The sequence below is a fragment of the Silurus aristotelis genome, assembly GCF_946808225.1.
Source record: "Silurus aristotelis genome assembly, chromosome: 9".
Lineage (NCBI taxonomy): Eukaryota > Metazoa > Chordata > Actinopteri > Siluriformes > Siluridae > Silurus > Silurus aristotelis.
In genome coordinates, this window is record NC_139582.1 from 28,714,806 (window position 1) to 28,736,106 (window position 21,301).

At 40.0% G+C, this 21,301-nt stretch overlaps 1 protein-coding gene across 1 annotated transcript; it reads left to right on the forward strand.

The window, feature by feature from the left end:
• Positions 1 to 7,190: 7,190 nt before the first annotated feature.
• On the forward strand, positions 7,191 to 18,231 carry LOC310731609 (B-cell receptor CD22-like; the record flags this gene model as incomplete). The annotated part of the gene is made up of 6 exons (XM_083551262.1): positions 7,191 to 7,194; positions 7,291 to 7,527; positions 7,615 to 7,833; positions 7,940 to 8,222; positions 17,944 to 18,045; positions 18,162 to 18,231. The coding sequence occupies 6 exons, from the start codon at positions 7,191 to 7,193 to the stop codon at positions 18,229 to 18,231; spliced, it is 915 nt and encodes a 304-aa protein (XP_083407388.1).
• Between the last annotated feature and the right edge of the window lie 3,070 nt (positions 18,232 to 21,301).

Genomic DNA, 21,301 nt, shown 5'->3' on the forward strand with positions numbered 1-21,301 from the left:
GGTGAGGAGTATCAGGGCCAAGTGCAGGACACACAGAACTCTCAGAATAACTGTAGTCTGAGAATCACTAACCTGAGAGAGACAAATGCTCAAACATACAGATTCAGTTTCTACACTGATCAGGACAAATACACCGGGAATCCTGGAGTTTCTCTGTCTGTTACAGGTGATGTCAAATTATTCTATAATTGCTTAAGTAATCTAGCAATAAACAGCTGAAAATGATTAAACATTTATTTACAGTATATAGTTATTATTGTGCAGATCTGAAGGTTACAGTATCAGACTGGAGAAATGGGTATAAAAAGCTGAGCTGCATCACCACCTGCACTCTGTCTAACAATCCCACTTACATCTGGTACAAGAACGGACAGCGTGTTCCTGACCAGAACAGAAATGAACTGGATCTGGATGTGAGCAGTGATGGCAGCTACTCCTGTGCTGTAACAGGACATGAGAATCTTCACTCTCCTGCAGTCTGTAAGAACTTTTCTCCTTCACTCAGTTTCTCATAATCCCACTGTCCGCTTCTGCTTATTGAGTGGTACATTTCTTTGTTTTAAACCATCAACCAAAACAAATCTGCCCAATTTTTACCAATAAATACCATGACGAATGGAAATTTTAAATACAGACAATGTAGACCAATTTACAACGTACAGTAACGTTTTTTTTCTCATGATCTTTTATGAAGGTAGCAACAGATCACAACATATGTGATCTTATGTGATCAGGTGTTTTATTTCCCATCAGATTCCCCTAAAAACACAAAAGCAGAGGTTCTTCCAACTGGAGACCTAATGGAGGGGGATTCATTGACTCTGAGCTGTAGCAGTGATGCAGACCCTCCTGTTCACACCCACTCCTGGTTTAAGCAGAGAGCAGCTGCAGACACACTGCTGACAGCAAACCAGAATTACAGCATCAGCAACATCAGTTCCCTGCACAGTGGACTCTACTACTGCACTGCTTACAACCAGCTGGGACGTCAAAACTCTACACCCGTACACCTGAATGTGTTAGGTAAGTGTCATGTGTACTGTAGCTTCACCCTGAAGCTGAAAGATTACTTTCATATAAAAGCTTTTCTTTCCCTCATGTGATACAGGAGGTGTGGAAGCTCCATGCTGCATGGGGAGCTGCTGCACTCGTTCCTACTCTGCTTCTCCTTATTCTTATTGCTGTTCTGGTCATTATGTGAGTAACTGAACTATTTTATTATATAAATATCTGAATGAAACAAGAACAGATTGAAGAGCCGTGTTTTATGTTATTTGTGTGAATAGGAGGAAGAGAATAGCAAACAGAGACACTGACTTTCAGGTACTGAGAGACCGTTGTAATTTATGTCTTTATCTTCATCAAACTCTAGATCCTATAAAGTAAATAAAATAAGATGATGTATATTAGGCATGTATTATTATTTGTACTGTTAATATTCTACAAACCCAGAGAAAGTTTGTGAACTGTTTCAAACTGAGATCTATTTTAACATGTCATTTTCACACGATCTTGGTTCAGTCGCTCTGTGTGACTAAAAACATCAGCATCAGTGGTGAAATCAAATGTAACCCCCTTCCTGGTCAGTGTACGAGTATCACTTTAATTTCTGCTTTTAAGGCGTGTGTGTGTGTGTGTGTGTGTGTGTGTGTGTGTGTGTGTGTGTGTGTGTGTGTGTGTGTGTTCCAGGAGTTCAGGCTCAGCCCAGTGTAACTTTCCCCACTCAGAGTTTCTGTGCTCTTGCTGAATCTACAGTAAAAATCCCCTGTACATTTACAAATCCTGATCACTCCAGTGTCACACAGAGCGAGTGGTATCGAGTCCAGAGCTCTGAAGGAGAACCACAAGACCTGAGTAAAGATCCACAATATTCAGGACGAGTTATAATCTGGACATCTGAATGTACGCTGTCAGTGCAAAATGTGAGACTGAGTGACTCTGGTGTTTATAACATTAAATTTAAAACACAGAGCAGTGACTGGATATCAGCGCCATCTGGAGTTCATCTGACTGTTACAGGTAATAATGCACATGTAGACTTTGCAGTATAATATGATATATAACAAGTCTGTAGTATTTACAGAGTTTTTGTACATTATTGTGTGTAGATTTGCAGGTGAAGGTGGAGCCTAAACCTGAAGGACAGAGAGAAGTAAAACTGACCTGTAGTTTCACCTGCAGTCTCAGTACATACAATTTCCACTGGTACAGGAATGGCCAAAAGTTAAAAACTACAAATAACAACTTCATTGTCCTCGACTCGACTAGTCTACATGATGAAGGCAGCTACTCCTGTAGGGCGTATGAGAGTGAACGTCGCTCTCCTCCAGTGTGTAAGTGTCAGAGTAAATCTGTCCAGATTCCTCCCTCTCAAGTTTCCAGTAAAATGTACAAGACATTTAATTTTAGAAATAAAACTCAGTATCATGTCAAGTCAAGTCAAGTCAAGTTTATTTGTATAGCGCTTTTCACAACAGACATTGTCTCAAAGCAGCTTTACAGAAAACAACAGTGAAGGTGAATGGTGTGCGTTTGTCCCTGATGAGCAGCCGTGGCGACAGTGGCAAGGAAAAACTCCCTTAGATGATATGAGGAAGAAACCTTGAGAGGAACCAGACTCAAAGGGGAACCCATCCTCATATGGGTGACATCAAAAGTTTGGTCATAAATCTTTCAACAATACAGAACAATTTGTGATCATCATAGATCCAGCATCAGCTTCTCCATGCCAGGGCCTTTAAACACTCGGCATCTACTTCTCCATGATCATCCATAGGTCCACAATCTTCACGAGGTGGGACGTGACTGGAGCTGGCCAAACCTCAGGAAGCCTCGGGATGGGGAGAGAAAGAGAAGCAGTGGAGAGGAATTAGCGTAGCTGCTGTTCATGATATTAACAGCACAAGTTGATAATGTGCATGTGATCAGATGTTCTGGAGCACAAGGTTGTGATGTGATGTGTGTGATGTGTGTTATGTGTAGGCTTTGCTAAAAAGATATGTTTTTAATCTGCACTTAAACTGGGAGAGTGTATCTGAACCCCGAACACTGTCAGGAAGACTATTCCAGAGTTTAGGAGCTAAATGTGAAAATGCTCTACCGCCTTTAGTGGACTTTGCTATTCTAGGAACTACTAGAAGCCCAGAGTTTTGAGATCTCAGGGAGCGTGACGGATTGTAGCGTGTTAAAAGACTGGATAGATACATGGGAGCCAAACCATTTAGTGCTTTATAAGTGAGTAGCAGTAGTTTGTAGTCTATTCGAAACTTAATAGGAAGCCAATGTAGGGACGATAAGATTGGGGTTATATGATCGTATTTTCTTGACCTAGTAAGAACTCTTGCTGCGGCATTCTGAACTAACTGAAGCTTGTTTATTAATGATGCAGGACATCCACCTAGTAATGCATTACAGTAGTCTATTCTAGAGGTCATAAACGCATGGACGAGCTTCTCTGCATCAGATATAGATAACATATTTCTTAGCTTAGAAATATTTCTAAGGTGAAAGAAGGCTGTTTTTGTAACTTGATTGATGTGATTTTTAAAAGATAAGTTGCTGTCTAAAATAACTCCCAGGTCTTTTACCGTTGAACTAGTAGTTACAGAACAACCGTCTAAATGCAGGCTGAGATGCTGGAGCTTCTGTGTACTATTTTTTGGGCCGATGAGCAAAATCTCCGTTTTATCAGAATTTAATAGCAGAAAGTTATGGGTCATCCAATCTCTTATTTCTTCAACACACTCAGTTATGCGAGCTAATTGAGCTGTATCGCCTGGTTTGGATGAAATATATAGCTGGGTATCATCAGCATAACAATGGAAGCTAATTCCATGCCTTCTAATAATATTTCCTAATGGAAGCATGTATATTGTAAAAAGCAGGGGTCCCAGAACTGACCCTTGTGGCACGCCATAATTTACTAGCATTATCCTGGATAGCTCTCCATTTAAATCTACGAAATGGTAACGATTGGACAGGTAGGATTTAAACCAGCTTAATGCCTGTCCCTGAATACCGATGTAATTCTGTAAGCGATCGAGGAGAAGATCATGATCTATGGTGTCGAACGCAGCACTAAGATCTAGTAAAACTAATAGGGAGATGTAGCCTTGGTCTGAAGCTAAAAACAGGTCGTTAGTGATTTTAACTAGAGCAGTTTCTGTGCTATGATGGGGCCTAAAACCTGACTGAAACTCTTCAAAGATATTGTTCTCCTGCAAGTGGTTACATAGCTGGGCAGCGACAATCTTTTCTAAAATCTTAGACATAAATGGGAGATTTGAAATTGGTCTGTAATTCGATAGCGTGTTTGGATCCAGATTAGGTTTTTTAATGATGGGCTTAATAACTGCTAACTTGAGGGATTTAGGGACATGACCTAACGATAGTGAGGAGTTAATAATATTTAAAAGAGGCTCACCAGCTGTATATAACACTTCCTTCAGTAGTTTAGTGGGAATTGGATCTAACTGACATGTTGTTGATTTAGCTTTCATAATAGCATCATACAGCTCTTCCTGTCCTATACATGTAAAACAGTGTAGTTGTGGGGTTGTAAGTACGATTGTGTCGGGAGATGCTGTCAGAGGTTGAACTGCCACAATTGTTTTTCGAATGTTATCTATTTTTTCAGTGAAGAAATTCATAAAGTCTTCACTACTAAACTGTGATGGAACACATTTTTCAGATCCCTGATTTGTTGTTAATTTAGCGACTGTACTGAAAAGGAACCTGGGATTGTTTTTGTTATTTTCTATGAGTTTGCTCAGTTGTTTAGCTCTAGCAGCTTTTAGCGCCTGTCTGTAGCTAAGCATACTGTCTTTATACGCAATTCTAAATACCTCCAATTTAGTTTTCCTCCATTTTCTCTCCAGATTACGTGCTGTTCTCTTTAGGGCATGCGTATGACTATTATACCAAGGTGCAGGTGCTTGTTCTCGAACCTTTTTTAACCGGATGGGGGCAACAGTGTCTAAAGTGCTAGTGAGGATAAGGTCTATGTTGTTCGCCATCTCATCAAGATGATCAGCATTTATGGGTTTAATGTGAAACTGAGATAAATCAGGCAGGTTATTTATGAATCTGTCCTTAGTGGTTGGAATAATAGTCCTACCAAGTCGATACCGTGGTGAAACACGGTTAATCTGCTCTACCGGTAGTGTGTACAGTAGGAGATAATGGTCTGTGATGTCATCATTCTGAGGTAAAATATTTATATCAGTGACGTCTGCTCCGTGGGATATTATTAAGTCTAGTGTGTGGTTAAAACGGTGGGTTGGTCTGGTGACGTTTTGTTTAACTCCAAAAGAGCTTAGTAAATCGACAAATGATAATCCTAGGGCATAGTTTTCATCATCTACATGAATATTAAAATCTCCTACAAGCAGCACTTTATCAAAGCTGATCAGGAGGTCTGAGAGAAAACAAGCAAACTCATGAAGAAAATCAGCGTAGGGTCCTGGGGGTCTGTACACGGTGACCAGAGCGAGTTTTCTATGCATCTCTGAAAGTGCAATTTTAAGAACGAGCACTTCAAATGATTTAAAGCTGAATCCTAATCTCTGACTAACATTAAGAGAAGCACTATAAATGGTTCCTACACCCCCCCCACGACCAGTCTGACGGGGCTCATGCTTATAAACATATCCTGACGGTGTCGACTCGTTTAGACCCATATAATCACCTGGTTTAATCCAGGTCTCAGTGAGACAGAGTGCTGAGAGATTATTATCTGTGATCATCTCATTTACAATCAGTGCTTTGGGTGCAAGTGATCTAATGTTTAAAAGACCGAACTTTAGAACTTTGTTGTGTTTGTTTATCTGGCATTTTTCAGTTTTAACTGCAATAAGATTATTTCTGGATCTTGTGTATGTAATTCTTGGTTTTACTACACGAGGAATAGATACGGTTTCTATAAACTGGGCTGTGTGTGAACTTGTAACTATTTGGTCTGTAGTATGCGTGTTCTTATAGTTGAAGATTTCTTGATGTCTTACCAGTCAGATGGTGTGAAGTATCCTAGAGATGTTATCTGATAGCACTGCTGCTCCAACTCTGCTGGGGTGCAGGCCATCAGGCGGAAGAACCTAGGACGCTCCCAGAAACAGTTCCAGTTATTAACAAAGAGAAGTTTATGTTCTCGACACCATGACTGTAACCATTCATTTAGAGCTAAAAGTCTACTAAACTTCTCAGCCCCTCGCTGGTAAGTGGGAAGAGGTCCTGACACAATGATCCTCGTTGTGGGTGATGTGCTGCGTACCGTCTCCACCAGGATCCTGAAGTCCCTCTTTAAGATCTCCGTTTGCCGCAGCCTGGTGTCGTTTGATCCGGCATGGAGAACAACCGCTCCGAAGTTCTCGTTCAGGATCGCGGGTACCTGCGCAGCGACATCCAGAACACGAGCACCAGGAAAACAGCGAGTGTGCACCTTACCTTTAGCTCGGGTAGCGCGGACATGCCGGACGATGGAATCTCCGAGAATAACAGTGTCGCGTTCCGTCTCGCGGAGGGGGACGAAGCGGTTCTCGGTCGAGATCTCGAAGGCCGGTGGTGGAGGTGGAGACGTCCTCGATCGGGGCTTGGCTTGTCTCTTCCGCCGCGGTCGCATCCAGGGTCCATGTTGCACCGGTGCCGGAGTTGTAGGTGCGCTGGGCCTGGGCATAGAAGCACGCGGAGTTGATGTGCTGGGAGCGTTAGGTTCAACCCGGGAGTTTACCTGGGATGAGTGCGCGTCCGCCCGGGATGTTTCCAGCGCCGCTTTCCGCTCTCGCAGCCGGTCATGCTTTACATGCAGCTCGCGAATCTGTTTCTCCAATGCCTCCATCTCAAACGCCACCGTTTGCAACTCGAACGAGTCCTCACCTGTGCTCGAATGCAGACAAACAACCGGCATAGTGCTTATCGTCACGAACAGATTTATTATACAGAGATGTGAGTGAGAGAAAATAAATATAAACAACACTAGTTATAGTCGAGTTAACTAACTACAGGCACAAGTCAGGAAGACAAAAACAATTAAGCATGTTTCCAAGAAAATTTAGGAGACAATTAATTTTGTAATCCAAACTCAATATTAACACTTTTTACGACATTTATAAACAGGACAGGATGATCATTGTGGAAGGCAGGCTTCAAAAGAAGATCCTCCCACAGTTATTACCTCTCTATATGTTTCAGGTGTAATGAGTAAGGCGTTTTGGCGTGTGACTTACACTCCTGATCATGTGTGTGCTCTGAAAGGCACATCGGTTGATCTCTCCTGCTCTTATACGCACCCTGCAGAACACACAGTGAGAACATCAGTGTGGTTCATTAAACAGAAGGCTGATGATGATCCTGTAGATGTGAGAAAGGGTGAGGAGCATCAGGGCCGAGTGCAGGACACACAGAACTCTCAGAATAACTGTAGTCTGAGAATCACTAACCTGAGAGAGACAGATGCTCAAACATACAGATTCAGATTCTACACTGATGGAGGTGATTACACTGGAGAACCTGGAGTCGCTCTGTCTGTTACAGGTGATGTACAGTTATACAAGTATATATTTACTAAATAAAGTGAATAGAGAGCAAAGTAATTACTCACATACTTTCTATAATTTGCAGATCTGAAGGTTACAGTATCAGACTGGACTGATCAGTACATGGAGCTGAGCTGTAACACCATCTGCACTCTGTCTAACAATCCCACTTACATCTGGTACAAGAACGGACAGCGGGTGAATGAGTGTAAATCTGCCTCCTGCTCTGTAGCTTCAGTCAGTGGTGAGGTCAGTTACAGCTGTGCTGTTGAAGGCCACGAGAGTCTCCGATCTTCTCCAGTGTGTGAGTGTGGATTTAACTTTTCTCAAACACAGTACATCTATTTTTATAAAACAAATGCTGATCCTGAACCAACACCAGCTGATTTAGTTGTTGTATTTCTGATCAGATTCCCCTAAAAACATCATAGCAGTGGTTCATTCCTCTGAAAGTCTAGTGAAGGTTGATTCAGTGACTTTAAGCTGTAGCAGTGATGCAGACCCTCCTGTTCTCACCTACTCCTGGTTTAAGCAAAGAGTAGCTACAAACAACCTGTTGACAACAAACCAGAATTACAGCATCAGTAAATTTAGCTCCCTACACAGTGGACTCTACTACTGCACTGCTCACAACCAGCTGGGACGTCAAAACTCTACACCCATACACCTGCATGTGTTACATAAGTGTCATGTGTAAAGTTTTACTAGTTGTGTTTACTGAGTGAAAAGTCCATATACTGGGTGCAATGTAGTTATTAAGATTTGATGATTTAATTGCTGCAGTAAAATATATTTGTCTCTGTACCTGTAATAAAAGCTTTTCTTTCCCTCAGGTGATGAGGTGTGGAAGCTCCATGTTGCATGGGGAACTGCTGCACTCGTTCCTACTCTGCTTCTCCTTCTTCTTATTGCTGTTCTGGTCATTATGTGAGTAACTGAACTATTTTATTCTATAAATATCTGAATGAAACAAGAACAGATTGAAGAGCCGTGTTTTATGTTATTTGTGTGAATAGGAGGAAGAGAATAGCAAACAGAGACACTGACTTTCAGGTACTGAGAGACCGTTGTAATTGATGTCTTTATCTTTATCAAACTCTAGATCCTATAAAGTAAATAAAATAAGATTGGAAAATTTTGTTTATTTTTCTCAGAGGGTTCCGGCACCTGAAGGCGACACGTACACAACACTGCAGCTCACGACGATGTCTCCAGATTATGATACTCTACAAGTATGTACACAGTCTTTGTGTGTGTGTGTGTGTGTGTGTGTGTGTGTGTGTGTGTGTGTGTGTGTGTGTGTGTGTGTGTTAGCAACACACATACTACATTCTTCATTCTGTAATCTTTTCCATTTAGAATATTAAGAGCTCTGTCAAGAGCCAACACCGAACCCTGCAGCCACGTCCTTAATTAAGACACCCTGACGGTAAGTGTACCTGCTTCACCAGACTGAGTATGAGTTTATATATCAAGTCTCAGGATTTAGGGGGTTTTGTTTTTGTAGTTATTTCCTTTTACCACCAGATGTCGCCTTTGCCCTTTCCAAATGCTCAATTGTCTCCACCTGTTCCCAATCTCCCACAGTCTATTTAAGGTCCTTCTTTGTGGTAGTTTTTCACTTGCTTCTTAATGTTGTATGGTCTACTGATAGTGTTTTGTTTCCTGTGTCCCCAGCATTGTTTCAAGTTGCCTCTTTTAAAGTTTTTAATATATTTTGCTTTTCTCTGCTTTTTTCTAGAAAAAGTCATTGGGACAACTCTTCTTGACTTCTTTAAGAAGATTTTCAGTTTAATATTTTATTTCTTGTCTTCTTTGTTTATTCTTGTTTTTTACTTTATAATAAATACATTATGAAACCTTCCACCTTTTCATTGAGTCTATCTCTGATTAGGTTCATATGCCCCTCTGAGCCACATCTTATAGATGGTTTGACTATGAAGCCATTGTCCCTGGTTCAAGTCCTAACCGTCTCATAAAGGAAATTAAATCAAACAAAAGAGTATATGTTCCTTATTTTAATTGTAATACAAGCATGAATTTTAAGTATATAAATTGTCAGTAGATGCATAAAACAGAAATTATTTTATTCAGGTGCAGGAATAGTTAAATGCAGTTCAGAGAATAATATGTAATATAAACTTTTTATATTTCTCAAAATCAATGTCACAAATCATGTTAAGAAATGACAATTTCCTCTGCATGTTAGTAGCATAAACATGTTAGCATTTGTGACTGAAATTATATCATTGTGTGCTTGAGGCTCATAGGTTGTTGCTATGTGGTTGCTATGCTAAATCTGTTGGCTGCTCGTTATTCAAATGGGTTACAAACATGTTTTTCAATACTTCTAGACTGTGCACACTCGTGGCACAACTCCCATCCGAGTTGTAAAATAATAGTGTCACTTCAGCATCCTCGTTGTTGTGGAGAGCACAAGAGCACAAGAACAGTGAAGTGTGGCAGCAAAACCCCTCACAGTGAACATCTTCTCTGGTCCTCCTACCTGTGTTTATCCTTTTCTCTCATTCTCATGCTCATGCAGTGTCCAGTGACTGACTGAGGTCATTCTCTTTACCATTGTTGTGCAGAGAGACTATGAAGCTTCTGACCTTGAGGTAGGACATGTGCAAATCTTCACTGACCACTCTCATCCTGTACCAACACACTTGCAATTAAAAAACAACAAATTATCAGGATTTTCCCACTGACCCTGCCTTCAGCAGCAAGCAACCACACAAGAGCTAAAACTTCCCTGAACTTCCTCATAAAAACAGGGAAAAAACCCACGCCCCAACAAATATTTATATATAATATTCTTAACATATATGTTAACATATTAACATGTGGTAAAAAAATATACATTTTTTTAATAAATTATCTGTATTAGACTCTATAGGACTGACTGTTGACTGTTAAATGCTATTACAATTATTATGTATAATACCTCTGTATGTGAAACTGGTGTGTGTCGAACACGACAAGGAGAGTTTAAAATACCAGAATCTTAATTGATTATAAAACAGACTTGATTTGGTGGTTTCTTTTTCTCCAATAGTTTGCAATGAGCATGTGATTTACAAAAAAATTCTACAATTTAGTTTCGCCATGACTTGGGATAAAAAAAATAAGTTGTCTAAAACGGCCACAGGAGGGCGCTAGAAATAGCTTAGGAATAACTGATTATGGTCAAATCGCATGGACTTCTCTTGGCTTCTTTCATTCCTGTACTTGTAGCTTGATTAAGACAAATATCCATTACTAAACATTATAACAAAATGTACATTTACATCACAACATTAACATCATCACATTTAGACATTATCAAAGAATTAAAAGTAACAGTGTTTTTTTTTACCTCAGAAGAAAGAAAAATCGAGTAGGAATGTGGTATTAATGAAACTTGAATGACTTTTTTATAGGGTTAAAAGTAAAGAGGAGGCTTAAACACGTTGGCGTGGTTCACACAATGCTGGTGTGAACGCATCGTTCATATTCCGAGTCATAACTGGACGTGTCGTACAGAGACGAGTGCAGCATGAGTGAAAGAGGAATAGGCTGATTTAGGCAGTTATTGTTTATTAAAAGAGTAAGAAAGTTTTATATTGTAATTCTAAGGATATTTCTGGACTAAATTTCACACCTGGTGGATCTCAGTATGAGCTGTTTAAAGGTTGATGTCAGCGTTTTTCACAGAATGACGAGAAACTTTACAGCAGCAGCAGCAGCAGCAATTCTCATGTTACTCACTGGTAAACTTTTCATATATTTCAGCTCTTTCTACTGTTTTTCTGTGCTTCTGTGTCACTACTGCATCCTTCCAGAAACATCTGTATGTAGAATAGATCATTTGTAGGGTGCTGTAGAGTAAACATCAGGAGGTACAGTATAGAGCCAGAAATAAAAAGATCACATACGTATGTTAAATCATATGTGTATTAGTCATGTATTACTGTACAAACTATAATGTGTTAGTATCCTGCACTGTTTTTTATCTGCATGAGTTTATTTGTTGCAGTTCTAGAGTCTACAAACCCAGAGGAAGTTTTAAAATGAGTTCTATTTTTATTGTCAATTTCACAACTTTTTTTTTCACTCACTATGTGTGACTGAGTGCAGCAGCAGCACTTAAGACTGATTATACTTCCCTGTCAGTGCACAAGACATTACTTTACTTTCTGCTTCTGTTTTGTTGTGTGTGTGTGTGTGTGTGTGTGTGTGTGTGTGTGTGTGTGTGTGTGTGTGTGTGTGTTCCAGGAGTTCAGGCTCAGCCCAGTGTAACTTTACCCACTCAGAGTTTCTGTGCTGTTGCTGAATCTTCAGTAAAAATCCCCTGTACATTTACAAATCCTGATCACTCCAGTGTCACACAGAGAGAGTGGTATCGAGTCCAGAGCTCTGAAGGAGAACCACAAGACCTGAGTAAAGATCCACAATATTCAGGACGAGTTATAATCTGGACATCTGAATGTTTGCTGTCAGTGCAAAATGTGAGTGTGAGTGACTCTGGAGTTTATAACATTAGATTTAAAACACAGAGCAGTGACTGGATATCAGCGCCATCTGGAGTTCATCTGACTGTTACAGGTAATAATGCACACATAGACTTTGCAGTATAATATGATATATAACAGGTCTGTAGTATTTACAGAGTTTTTGTACATTATTGTGTGTAGATTTGCAGGTGAAGGTGGAGCCTAAACCTGAAGGACAGAGAGAAGTAAAACTGACCTGCAGTTTCACCTGCAGTCTCAGTACATACAATTTCCACTGGTACAGGAATGGCCAAAAGTTAAAAACTACAGTTGACAACTTCATTGTCCTCGACTCGACTAGTCTACATGATGAAGGCAGCTACTCCTGTAGGGCGTACCAGAGTGAACGTCGCTCTCCTCCAGTGTGTAAGTGTCAGAGTAAATCTGTCCAGATTCCTCCCTCTCAAGTTTCCTGTAAAATATTTAATTTTCGAAATAAAACTCAATATCTTCTGTTTTAACTACATTTATGACCAGAACTAGATGATAATTATGGGATGCCAGGCTTCAAAAGAAGATCCTCCCACAGTTATTACCTCTCTATATGTTTCAGGTGTAATGAGTAAGGCGTGTTGGCGTGTGACTTACACTCCTGATCATGTGTGTGCTCTGAAAGGCACATCGGTTGATCTCTCCTGCTCTTATACGCACCCTGCAGAACACACAGTGAGAACATCAGTGTGGTTCATTAAACAGAAGGCTGATGATGATCCTGTAGATGTGAGAAAGGGTGAGGAGTATCAGGGCCGAGTGCAGGACACACAGAACTCTCAGGATAACTGTAGTCTGAGAATCACTAACCTGAGAGAGACAGATGCTCAAACATACAGATTCAGATTCTACACTGATGAAGGTGATTACACTGGAGAACCTGGAGTCGCTCTGTCTGTTACAGGTGATGTACAGTTATACAAGTATATATTTACTAAATAAAGTGAATAGAGAGCAAAGTAATTACTCACATACTTTCTATAATTTGCAGATCTGAAGGTTACAGTATCAGACTGGACTGATCAGTACATGGAGCTGAGCTGTAACACCACCTGCACTCTGTCTAACAATCCCACTTACATCTGGTACAAGAACGGACAGCGGGTGAATGAGTGTAAATCTGCCTACTGCTTTGTAGCTGCAGTCAGTGGTGAGGTCAGTTACAGCTGTGCTGTTGAAGGCCATGAGGGTCTCCGATCTCCTCCAGTGTGTGAGTGTGGATTTACCTTTTTTTAAACACAGTTGTTAGTGTTAAAACTGTTTTCACACTATCTCACACACATTCCTTTGTCCGTTCAGTGTCTATAGGATATTTACGATGTTAGTCGGTAAGGTAAACAGAGAGTCTTATCTGGGCTGGTATATCCTCTTGTCCAAACAGGAAACACTTTAGATCAGCTTTCTCCCCAATATGTGTGTTCGTGTTCGTGTGTGTGTGCGTGGACTGTATCATCCTGTGTGTATAAATACGTGTCTGCCACCTGCAATAAACTGAAGAGGAACATTTTGCCACATTCTGTGTGCTGTGTATTTCTCCTTCCCTGATATCAGAAAGGCACTACGGAGCATCACAGGTCGTATGGAAAATCTCTCCAAGTTTCGTTTTTGGGCATGATAAAAATCTAACAGTTTTGGTGTCAGAAGCGAGATACTTTCCGACAATATCCAGAGGGAGATCACGCATCAAGGTAGAATTTAATGTATTCCCTTGTTTGCGGTGATTGTCCCGTTTGCCAGCTAATAAGGCTGCATGTGTGTTCGTGTCTTGGTTATGCATTAATTTTTTAATTAATGATAATTTCCTTGCGGGATGATTTCGTCGCGACATTGGTTTCCTCACCTTAGATGTAAGATGCAAGATTAGTAGACGTTTTTTACGGTCTGTCTAATATAGGCGATATTGGCTGAAGTATCCAAAAGAATCCACGATCATTTTTTATATGCCCGAAAAAAAATAGATAGATGAAAAATTAATTGTTTTAAGAAAAAAACAAAAAAGTGAGAAAAGAGAAAAGGAACTAAAGAGAAAAGGAACTAAAGAGAAACGGACATTTTGAAAAGACTTTAAAATTTTTCAAAAGACTTCAATCTTGTTTTGGCTTTAAAGTCTATTTTTTTCTCCTAATTTACAAAATTTGTGATCCAATTGGAGAGACTGGATTACCTTTTTGTTTGAAGACTGTGATCTCCCTGGTGCCTGCGCAGCTGTATTGTCTGAGTGTTATGTGTTTTGTGTATTGTCCGTGTATTAAGTGTTGTGTGTCTGTTCTTTGTTCTGTGTAAAGATGATGGGTCATAACATTTCTCGCTTACTGCCGGAAGAATATACCACAGATTTTGTGTATAGGAATAGTGCTGGTTTTTGGACTAATCCTTATTTAGATCATATGGCATTATGGAGTGAAATTGTGTCACATCTAGATACTTTTCCATAGAGATTTACATGCTGCTTGAGGTTTCTGCTATGCTTCAGGTTAAGTTAACCCTTTATGCTCTGCACTGCAACGGGAAGTGGTGCATTCCAGCCTCAGCACTAAACTCAAGGAGGAGGTCCTAGGAAAATGGAAAGTTCATCTATTAGGGAATAGATAGAGTTCCAATTTCATGTCCTGTAACTCACCTTTTGCCTGTGATGACACCGACTGGTACAAATTTATATCATAGCTTTACAATAATTCCAAACTCGCCTTTAAACATTTTAGGAAAGGATATGATGCACAAAATGGGAATGGAAATTCTGTTTTTTTAAACCAATGTCTCACTGTTTTTCCTTCTGTCCTCATGCTCTCAACTGAGCCACAGCCACATCTGGAAGATTTCTTTCAGGGTAGTACAGAAGTCGTGCCTGATGAACCAAGTTTCGGTGAAGTTAACCCTAAATTATGGGCCTCTCACAAAGATGAGGCAGGTTTCATCCAGGTAAAACCGTATCATCCACTCATGAAAACACACCATCCGATTTTTGTTAAACAATATCCATTGTCGAAAGAGAAGAATGTTGCCATTGCTCCTGTTATTGACAATTTATTGTCACAAGGTGTTTTGATCGAGACACATTCACCGTGTAACACACCGATTAATCCCGTCTTAAAGGAAGATAAAAAATGCTGGAGGCTAACACAAGATTTACGTGAGATTAATAAATGAGTTATTCCGTTAGCTCCTTTGGTGCCTGATGTAGCTACCATTGTTAACTCTATACCAGCAACTCACGGATTTTTTACTGTGATTGATCTTTGTTCTGCTTTTTTCAGTGTCCCTTTGGCCTCAGAGACGCAGCCGCTTTTCGCTTTTACCTATAGGAGCATCAATTCACCTGGACACGTCTTCCTCAAGGCTTTGTTGACTCGCCAGCCGTATTCTCCGCTGTAGCGCACTGAACTTTGGCTGATATCCACCTGCCGGAAACAATCTGCATTCATCAATACGCAGATGACATCCTTGTCACAGGACCGAGTACAGCTTGTGACTAGGTTTTCAAGACCTCTGACTGTGAAACAGATGCAGAGCTTCTTGGGACTGATGAACTACTGCCGAGCATGGATCTCTGACTGCGCACAGCATGATAAAGTTTTGCATAGTGCTATTGCTCACAAAGCTCCTCCATCACATCTCATTCTGTGGTCTCATGAAATGACTGACAGTTTTGCTGCCCTCAAGAAGGCTGTACAGTCTGCTCCAGCTCTGGGTCTTCCGAATTATGCTGAGCCTTTTCACCTTTATGTGCACGAACGTGGTGGTACGGCTGCGGGGATCCTAGCCCAGGAACACGGTGACAGATATCGCCCTGTTGCGTATCTTTCCAAATTTTTAGACAACATAGCACAAGGGTTGCCTTCGTGCTTGCGTGCAGTGGCTGCTGCGGCTCTGATGGTCCGGGATGCTGAGAAAACGGTGCTGTCACATCCTTTAATACTGTACACCTCAAATCAGGTAACAGCTAATTTATACGACCTCAACAAACAACATATGACAGCACAACGTAGATCTGGTTATGAAACTACACTCTTGGTAATGGAAAACTTAACTATTATGCCTTCTTCTCAGCCGCATTCAGCTGTAGAAGCTCTGCGTGATCTGCTAGACGATATTGACTTAGATGGTTTTGATGGCGCACATGATTGCCTTAGACAAATTGAACGTGAGACCTCTTGTAGGCCCGATCTTTTAGATACGGCCCTGGAAGAGGGGGATTGCTTATATGTAGATGTTCATGTTCAGAACCTTCTGGTGTGTATTTATGTGGATATGCGGTTTTAAGATTACCTGATGTAATAGTTGAAGCTAAATCATTCCCATACACATCGGCACAAGCTGCAGAATTGTTCGCACTTACAAGATCATGTCAGTTGTCTAAAGGTAAAGTAGTGACTTTATACACTGATTCTAAGGATGCTTATGGTGTTGTGCATGATTTTGCTGAAACATGGAAGCAAAGAGACTTTAAAACAGCTGATGGAAAGCCCATAGCACATTTTAATCTCATAGGCGACTTATTAAAAGCTGTTCAACTCCCTGCCAAAGTGGCCATAGATTTTATACATATGCCACCTGTAGGAAATTTGAGGTACCTGTTGGTTATAGTTGACAGATTCACTAAGTGGCCAGAAGCATTTGCATGTGCGACAGAGAATGCTAAAACTGTTATTAAAATATTAACAAAAGAGATCATCTCTAGGTTTGGTATTCCTAGCGTGATTGAAATTGATAACGGCACACCTTTTGCTTCGAAGGTAAGACAACTTTTGGCTAAAAGTTTAGCAATTGATTGTTATTTTAATATTCCCTATCACCCACAGTCAGCTGGAGTGGTAGAGAGAACAAACAGAACCATTAGACGTATTACTGAAGCCTGCATTGAAACAGGCCAAAATTGGACTGTTGTTCTCTCGGTAATACTCACAGAAATGAAAATAACCCTATCTTTAACAAAACTAACCCTGTCTCGAACAAAACTAATCTGATCTAAACAGCACCCACTTAATCTATGCATTAATTGGTCTGTTGGCCTAAGAAGCCAGCCTAAGTGAGTGTTCAGGGCTGAAACAGTTGAGAGCCCACGGAAAGATCTTTTCTTTTTAGTAGAAAGGGGGCCACCTCCGGGGTGAAGATCAAACTCACTTGACTGTTTAGTTTAGCGTACCCTGATACTCGCTCTAGGTCTAAATTCTATAACTATATGTGCATAGATGTAACTAGACTCCGAATTTTTTTATTCTCTTTGAATACATTATTCAGAGAAGAAACTGTTATGTATACCTTATATCACTGTTAATAGACATACTGAACAAACAATGAGAAACAATGGTCTCATGATGTCTTGGAGAACGTGAAACAACTGCTGAACAAAGTTTTTGGAAAAGATTAAGAATTTGTTTACGAGTGTTGAACACTATTTTGTTTTAGGAATGATTCTTGTATGTTGTTGGAATTGTACTATGTATGTTGATGACGATGGTAAGACAGGCCATAAAGGCCTCGATTTGAGTGGTGATGATGAACGATTATTTGCATGTAAGAAAAGAATGAAATGGAATATCTTTCAATTGGCAGTTTATGTCACAGGTTCTGTTCCCAGGATGAACATCCTATGTTTTGGTGTGTGATGCTAAATCATAAATGATTTAAAGTGGCCATTGTTAGTGTTAAAACTGTTTTCACACTATCTCACACACATTCCTTTGTCCGTTCAGTGTCTATAGGATATTTACGATGTTAGTCGGTAAGGTAAACAGAGAGTCTTATCTGGGCTGGTATATCCTCTTGTCTAAACAGGAAACACTTTAGGTCAGCTTTCTCCCCAATATGTGTGTGCGTGTTCGTGTGTGTGTGCGTGGACTGTATCATCCTGTGTATAAATACGTGTCTGTTTTTAAACAATCCCACAGCCAGGGACGGTCTCGGTCACCCAGACTTCCTCCAGACACCACAGATGAGGAGAATGTTCAGTACGCTGCTGTGAATATTCGTAGGAGCACTGCTGCCACCCAGTGAGCAAATCATTATCATTACACCAACACTAACTCTGCTGCTCAGGCTACTTCATTAACTGACTGATTAGATGTGCATTATTCGTGTCTTTAAGTCACCTCTTTTTGTTCCATAGGCTTATGACAGATGATTCATCTCTGATCTACAGCAAAATCCAGCACGTCCCCAGAAAAAGCAAGAGCTGAGACAGATGTGAATGCTCTTTTCTGTATTTAAACTGAACTGGAGAAGAAGAACGTCTTTGGCATTTCATCAGAACAGCAGTATTTATGCTTCAGTAGTGTGTTGTAGTGCTTTAAAAGTATACCTTTACCTTAAGAAATCTATTTTCAGGTAAAAAAAAAATTTTAAGGGAATTTAGATTCATAATATATATTTATTTTACATTTATGTTTTAGTTCCATTATAATTTTTATAAATGTAAAATTTTTTTTTATTATTTATTTTGTTACAAACTACATTTCCTATCAGCCACTGCACATTAAGGGGCCCTGTCACATGTCTCTTTGTGCACCTGAATCCTGTTGTGGATAATTAAGACTTGTATTTAGACTCAGCGTATGTTGCAACTTTTTTCTCTTCTCCATGGTTTTGTACCCTTGATCCATGTTTCAGTTTGCTTGTTGTTTCTTTGTTATTCATTGTGTTTTTTCTTCAGAGTTTGTATTTATTTTGAATAAATAGAAAGCATAGTCTGGGTTAATTAACACATTTGTATTGACCAGATAATTCCACATTTGGCATAAATTCAATGTCCTCAATATTAATACACAAAGTGGAAAACATTACAAATAAAGAAAAACCTTTGAATAAAAAGGTGTGTCCAAACTTTTGACTGGTAGAGTGTATATACTGTACTGTACAGACACACACACACACACACACACACACACACACACACACACAAACACACACACACACACACACAGAGTTCTTTGCAGAGGTTTTACCAGTGGTGGGCCATCAGGGCCATCAAAGCCTTCTCTTCTGGCCTAAACACTATCAGAAGCACTGACCTACATTTACCACCTAAATTCTAATATTTGTTCCATGAAATTGTTATAATTTATTCCCAACAGTTTATTCTCTTCATTTTCGTAGCGTTTCTCTCGGCTGCACTGCTTCAGTACGTGTATGTGGATGTTAGACTCTTTGTCCAATCAGATTTCAGCCTCTATGTGCTGCCATGTCAATCTAATCTGCCCAGAGCCTTCAGAATCAGTACTACTGGCCTTTTTAACCTTAGAGAATATTAGAAATTGGTCTGTTTCTTTAACCAATCAGAGTTCATATTTGCCTCACAGGGCAGCTCGCTGGCCCAGAATAGCGTCAGCATTTTTCCGTCCTCTGATTGGTTGGTCAGAGAGAAACTGTTACAGACGAGTTCGACTGGCAAAACACTTGTAGAGCTCTGCACACATAAATACATCTGAGTCAGACTTTTTTACGCCTATGGAGGAAGAGAAATTGATTTGATCTCAGACATACGTAACCTTGCAAAGGTGTATGACGTGCAACATGAGACTGTCTTCCACAACCTCAACTTTGTAGCAGAGTTCGGCTGTTCCTTACCCAGTTTTAAGCCCCCTAGACATCTGTTTCTGATTCAGTTAATTACTGTGTTTCAAACTGTGCAAGTGCCATATATATAATGCCATAATATTATTGGTGGTTGTTATGATGTTATTAGATACATGGTTGCTAATGTATCACTAAATCGTTCTCATGATATTTGAAATATTCCAACCTTAATTCTGAAAATCAAATCAGTTATAGAGACGCCATTTCATAGCACAACAGAAAGAAAGACAGAGTAATAAAGGGGTGTTAACCGTATGTATTTCTGTTTTAATGCATCAAAAGGGGAAGAGACTGAGCTGAAACAGACAGATAATCACAATCTTTACTGCTGATGCTCACAAATACAGTACGGGTGAAGGAGGAACAAACTAAGTGAGAAAGTTATTAAAAGTGTAAGATTTTTTGAAAGCATTTCTTGAAAGCATTTCCAAGGAAATCTTTGCATTAAATTCAACACCTGGTGGATCTTTAAGTGACGTCTGTCTGAAGGCAGAATGGCGAGAAACATTACAGCAGCAGCTGCAATCCTCGTGTTACTGACTGGTAAACTTCTCATATATTTCAGCTCTTTTGACTGTTTTTCTGTGCGATTATGTCGTTGCTGTATCCTTTCAGTCTGTGTGCAAGATTGATCCTTTGTATGGTGCTGTAGAGTAAACATCAGGAGTTACAGAGCAAGAAACTAAACGAATTATTGCAACTTTTACTGAAAACATGCGAATGTAAAAAAAACTCATGATGTATATTAGGCATGTATTTTACACAACAATATATTAGTATCCTCCACCGTTCTTCATCTGTGTGAGTTTATTTGTACTGTTTATATTCTTCAAACCAAGAGGAAGTTTGTAAACTGTTTCAAACTGAGATCTATTTTTACATGTCATTTTCACATGATTTTGGTACAATCGCTCTGTGTGACTAAAAACAGCAGCATCAGTGGTGAAGTTTAAAGTAACACCCTTCCTGATCAGTGTATGTGTCATCGTTTTAATTTCTGCTTCATATGTGTGCGTGTGTGTGTGTGTGTGTGTGTGTGTGTGTGTGTGTGTGTGTGTGTGTGTGTGTGTGTGTGTGTTTTATGTTCTAGGAGTTCAGGCTCAGCCCAGTGTAACTTTCCCCACTCAGAGTTTCTGTGCTGTTGCTGAATCTACAGTAAAAATCCGCTGTACATTTACAAATCCTGATCACTCCAGTGTCACACAGAAAGAGTGGTATCGAGTCCAGAGCTCTGAAGGAGAACCACAAGACCTGAGTAAAGATCCACAATATTCAGGACGAGTTATAATCTGGACATCTGAATGTGCGCTGACAGTGAAAAATGTGAGTGTGAGTGACTCTGGAGTTTATAACATTAGATTTAAAACACAAAGCAGTGACTGGATATCAGCGCCATCTGGAGTTCATCTAACTGTTACAGGTAATAATGCACATGTAGACTTTGCAGTATAATATGATATATAACAAGTCTTTAGTATTTACATTGTTTTTGTACATTATTGTGTGTAGATTTGCAGGTGAAGGTGGAGCCTAAACCTGAAGGACAGAGAGAAGTAAAACTGACCTGCAGTTTCACCTGCAGTCTCAGTACATACAATTTCAACTGGTTCAGGAATGGCCAAAAGTTAAAAACTACATATGATAACTTCATTGTCCTCGACTCGACTAGTCTAC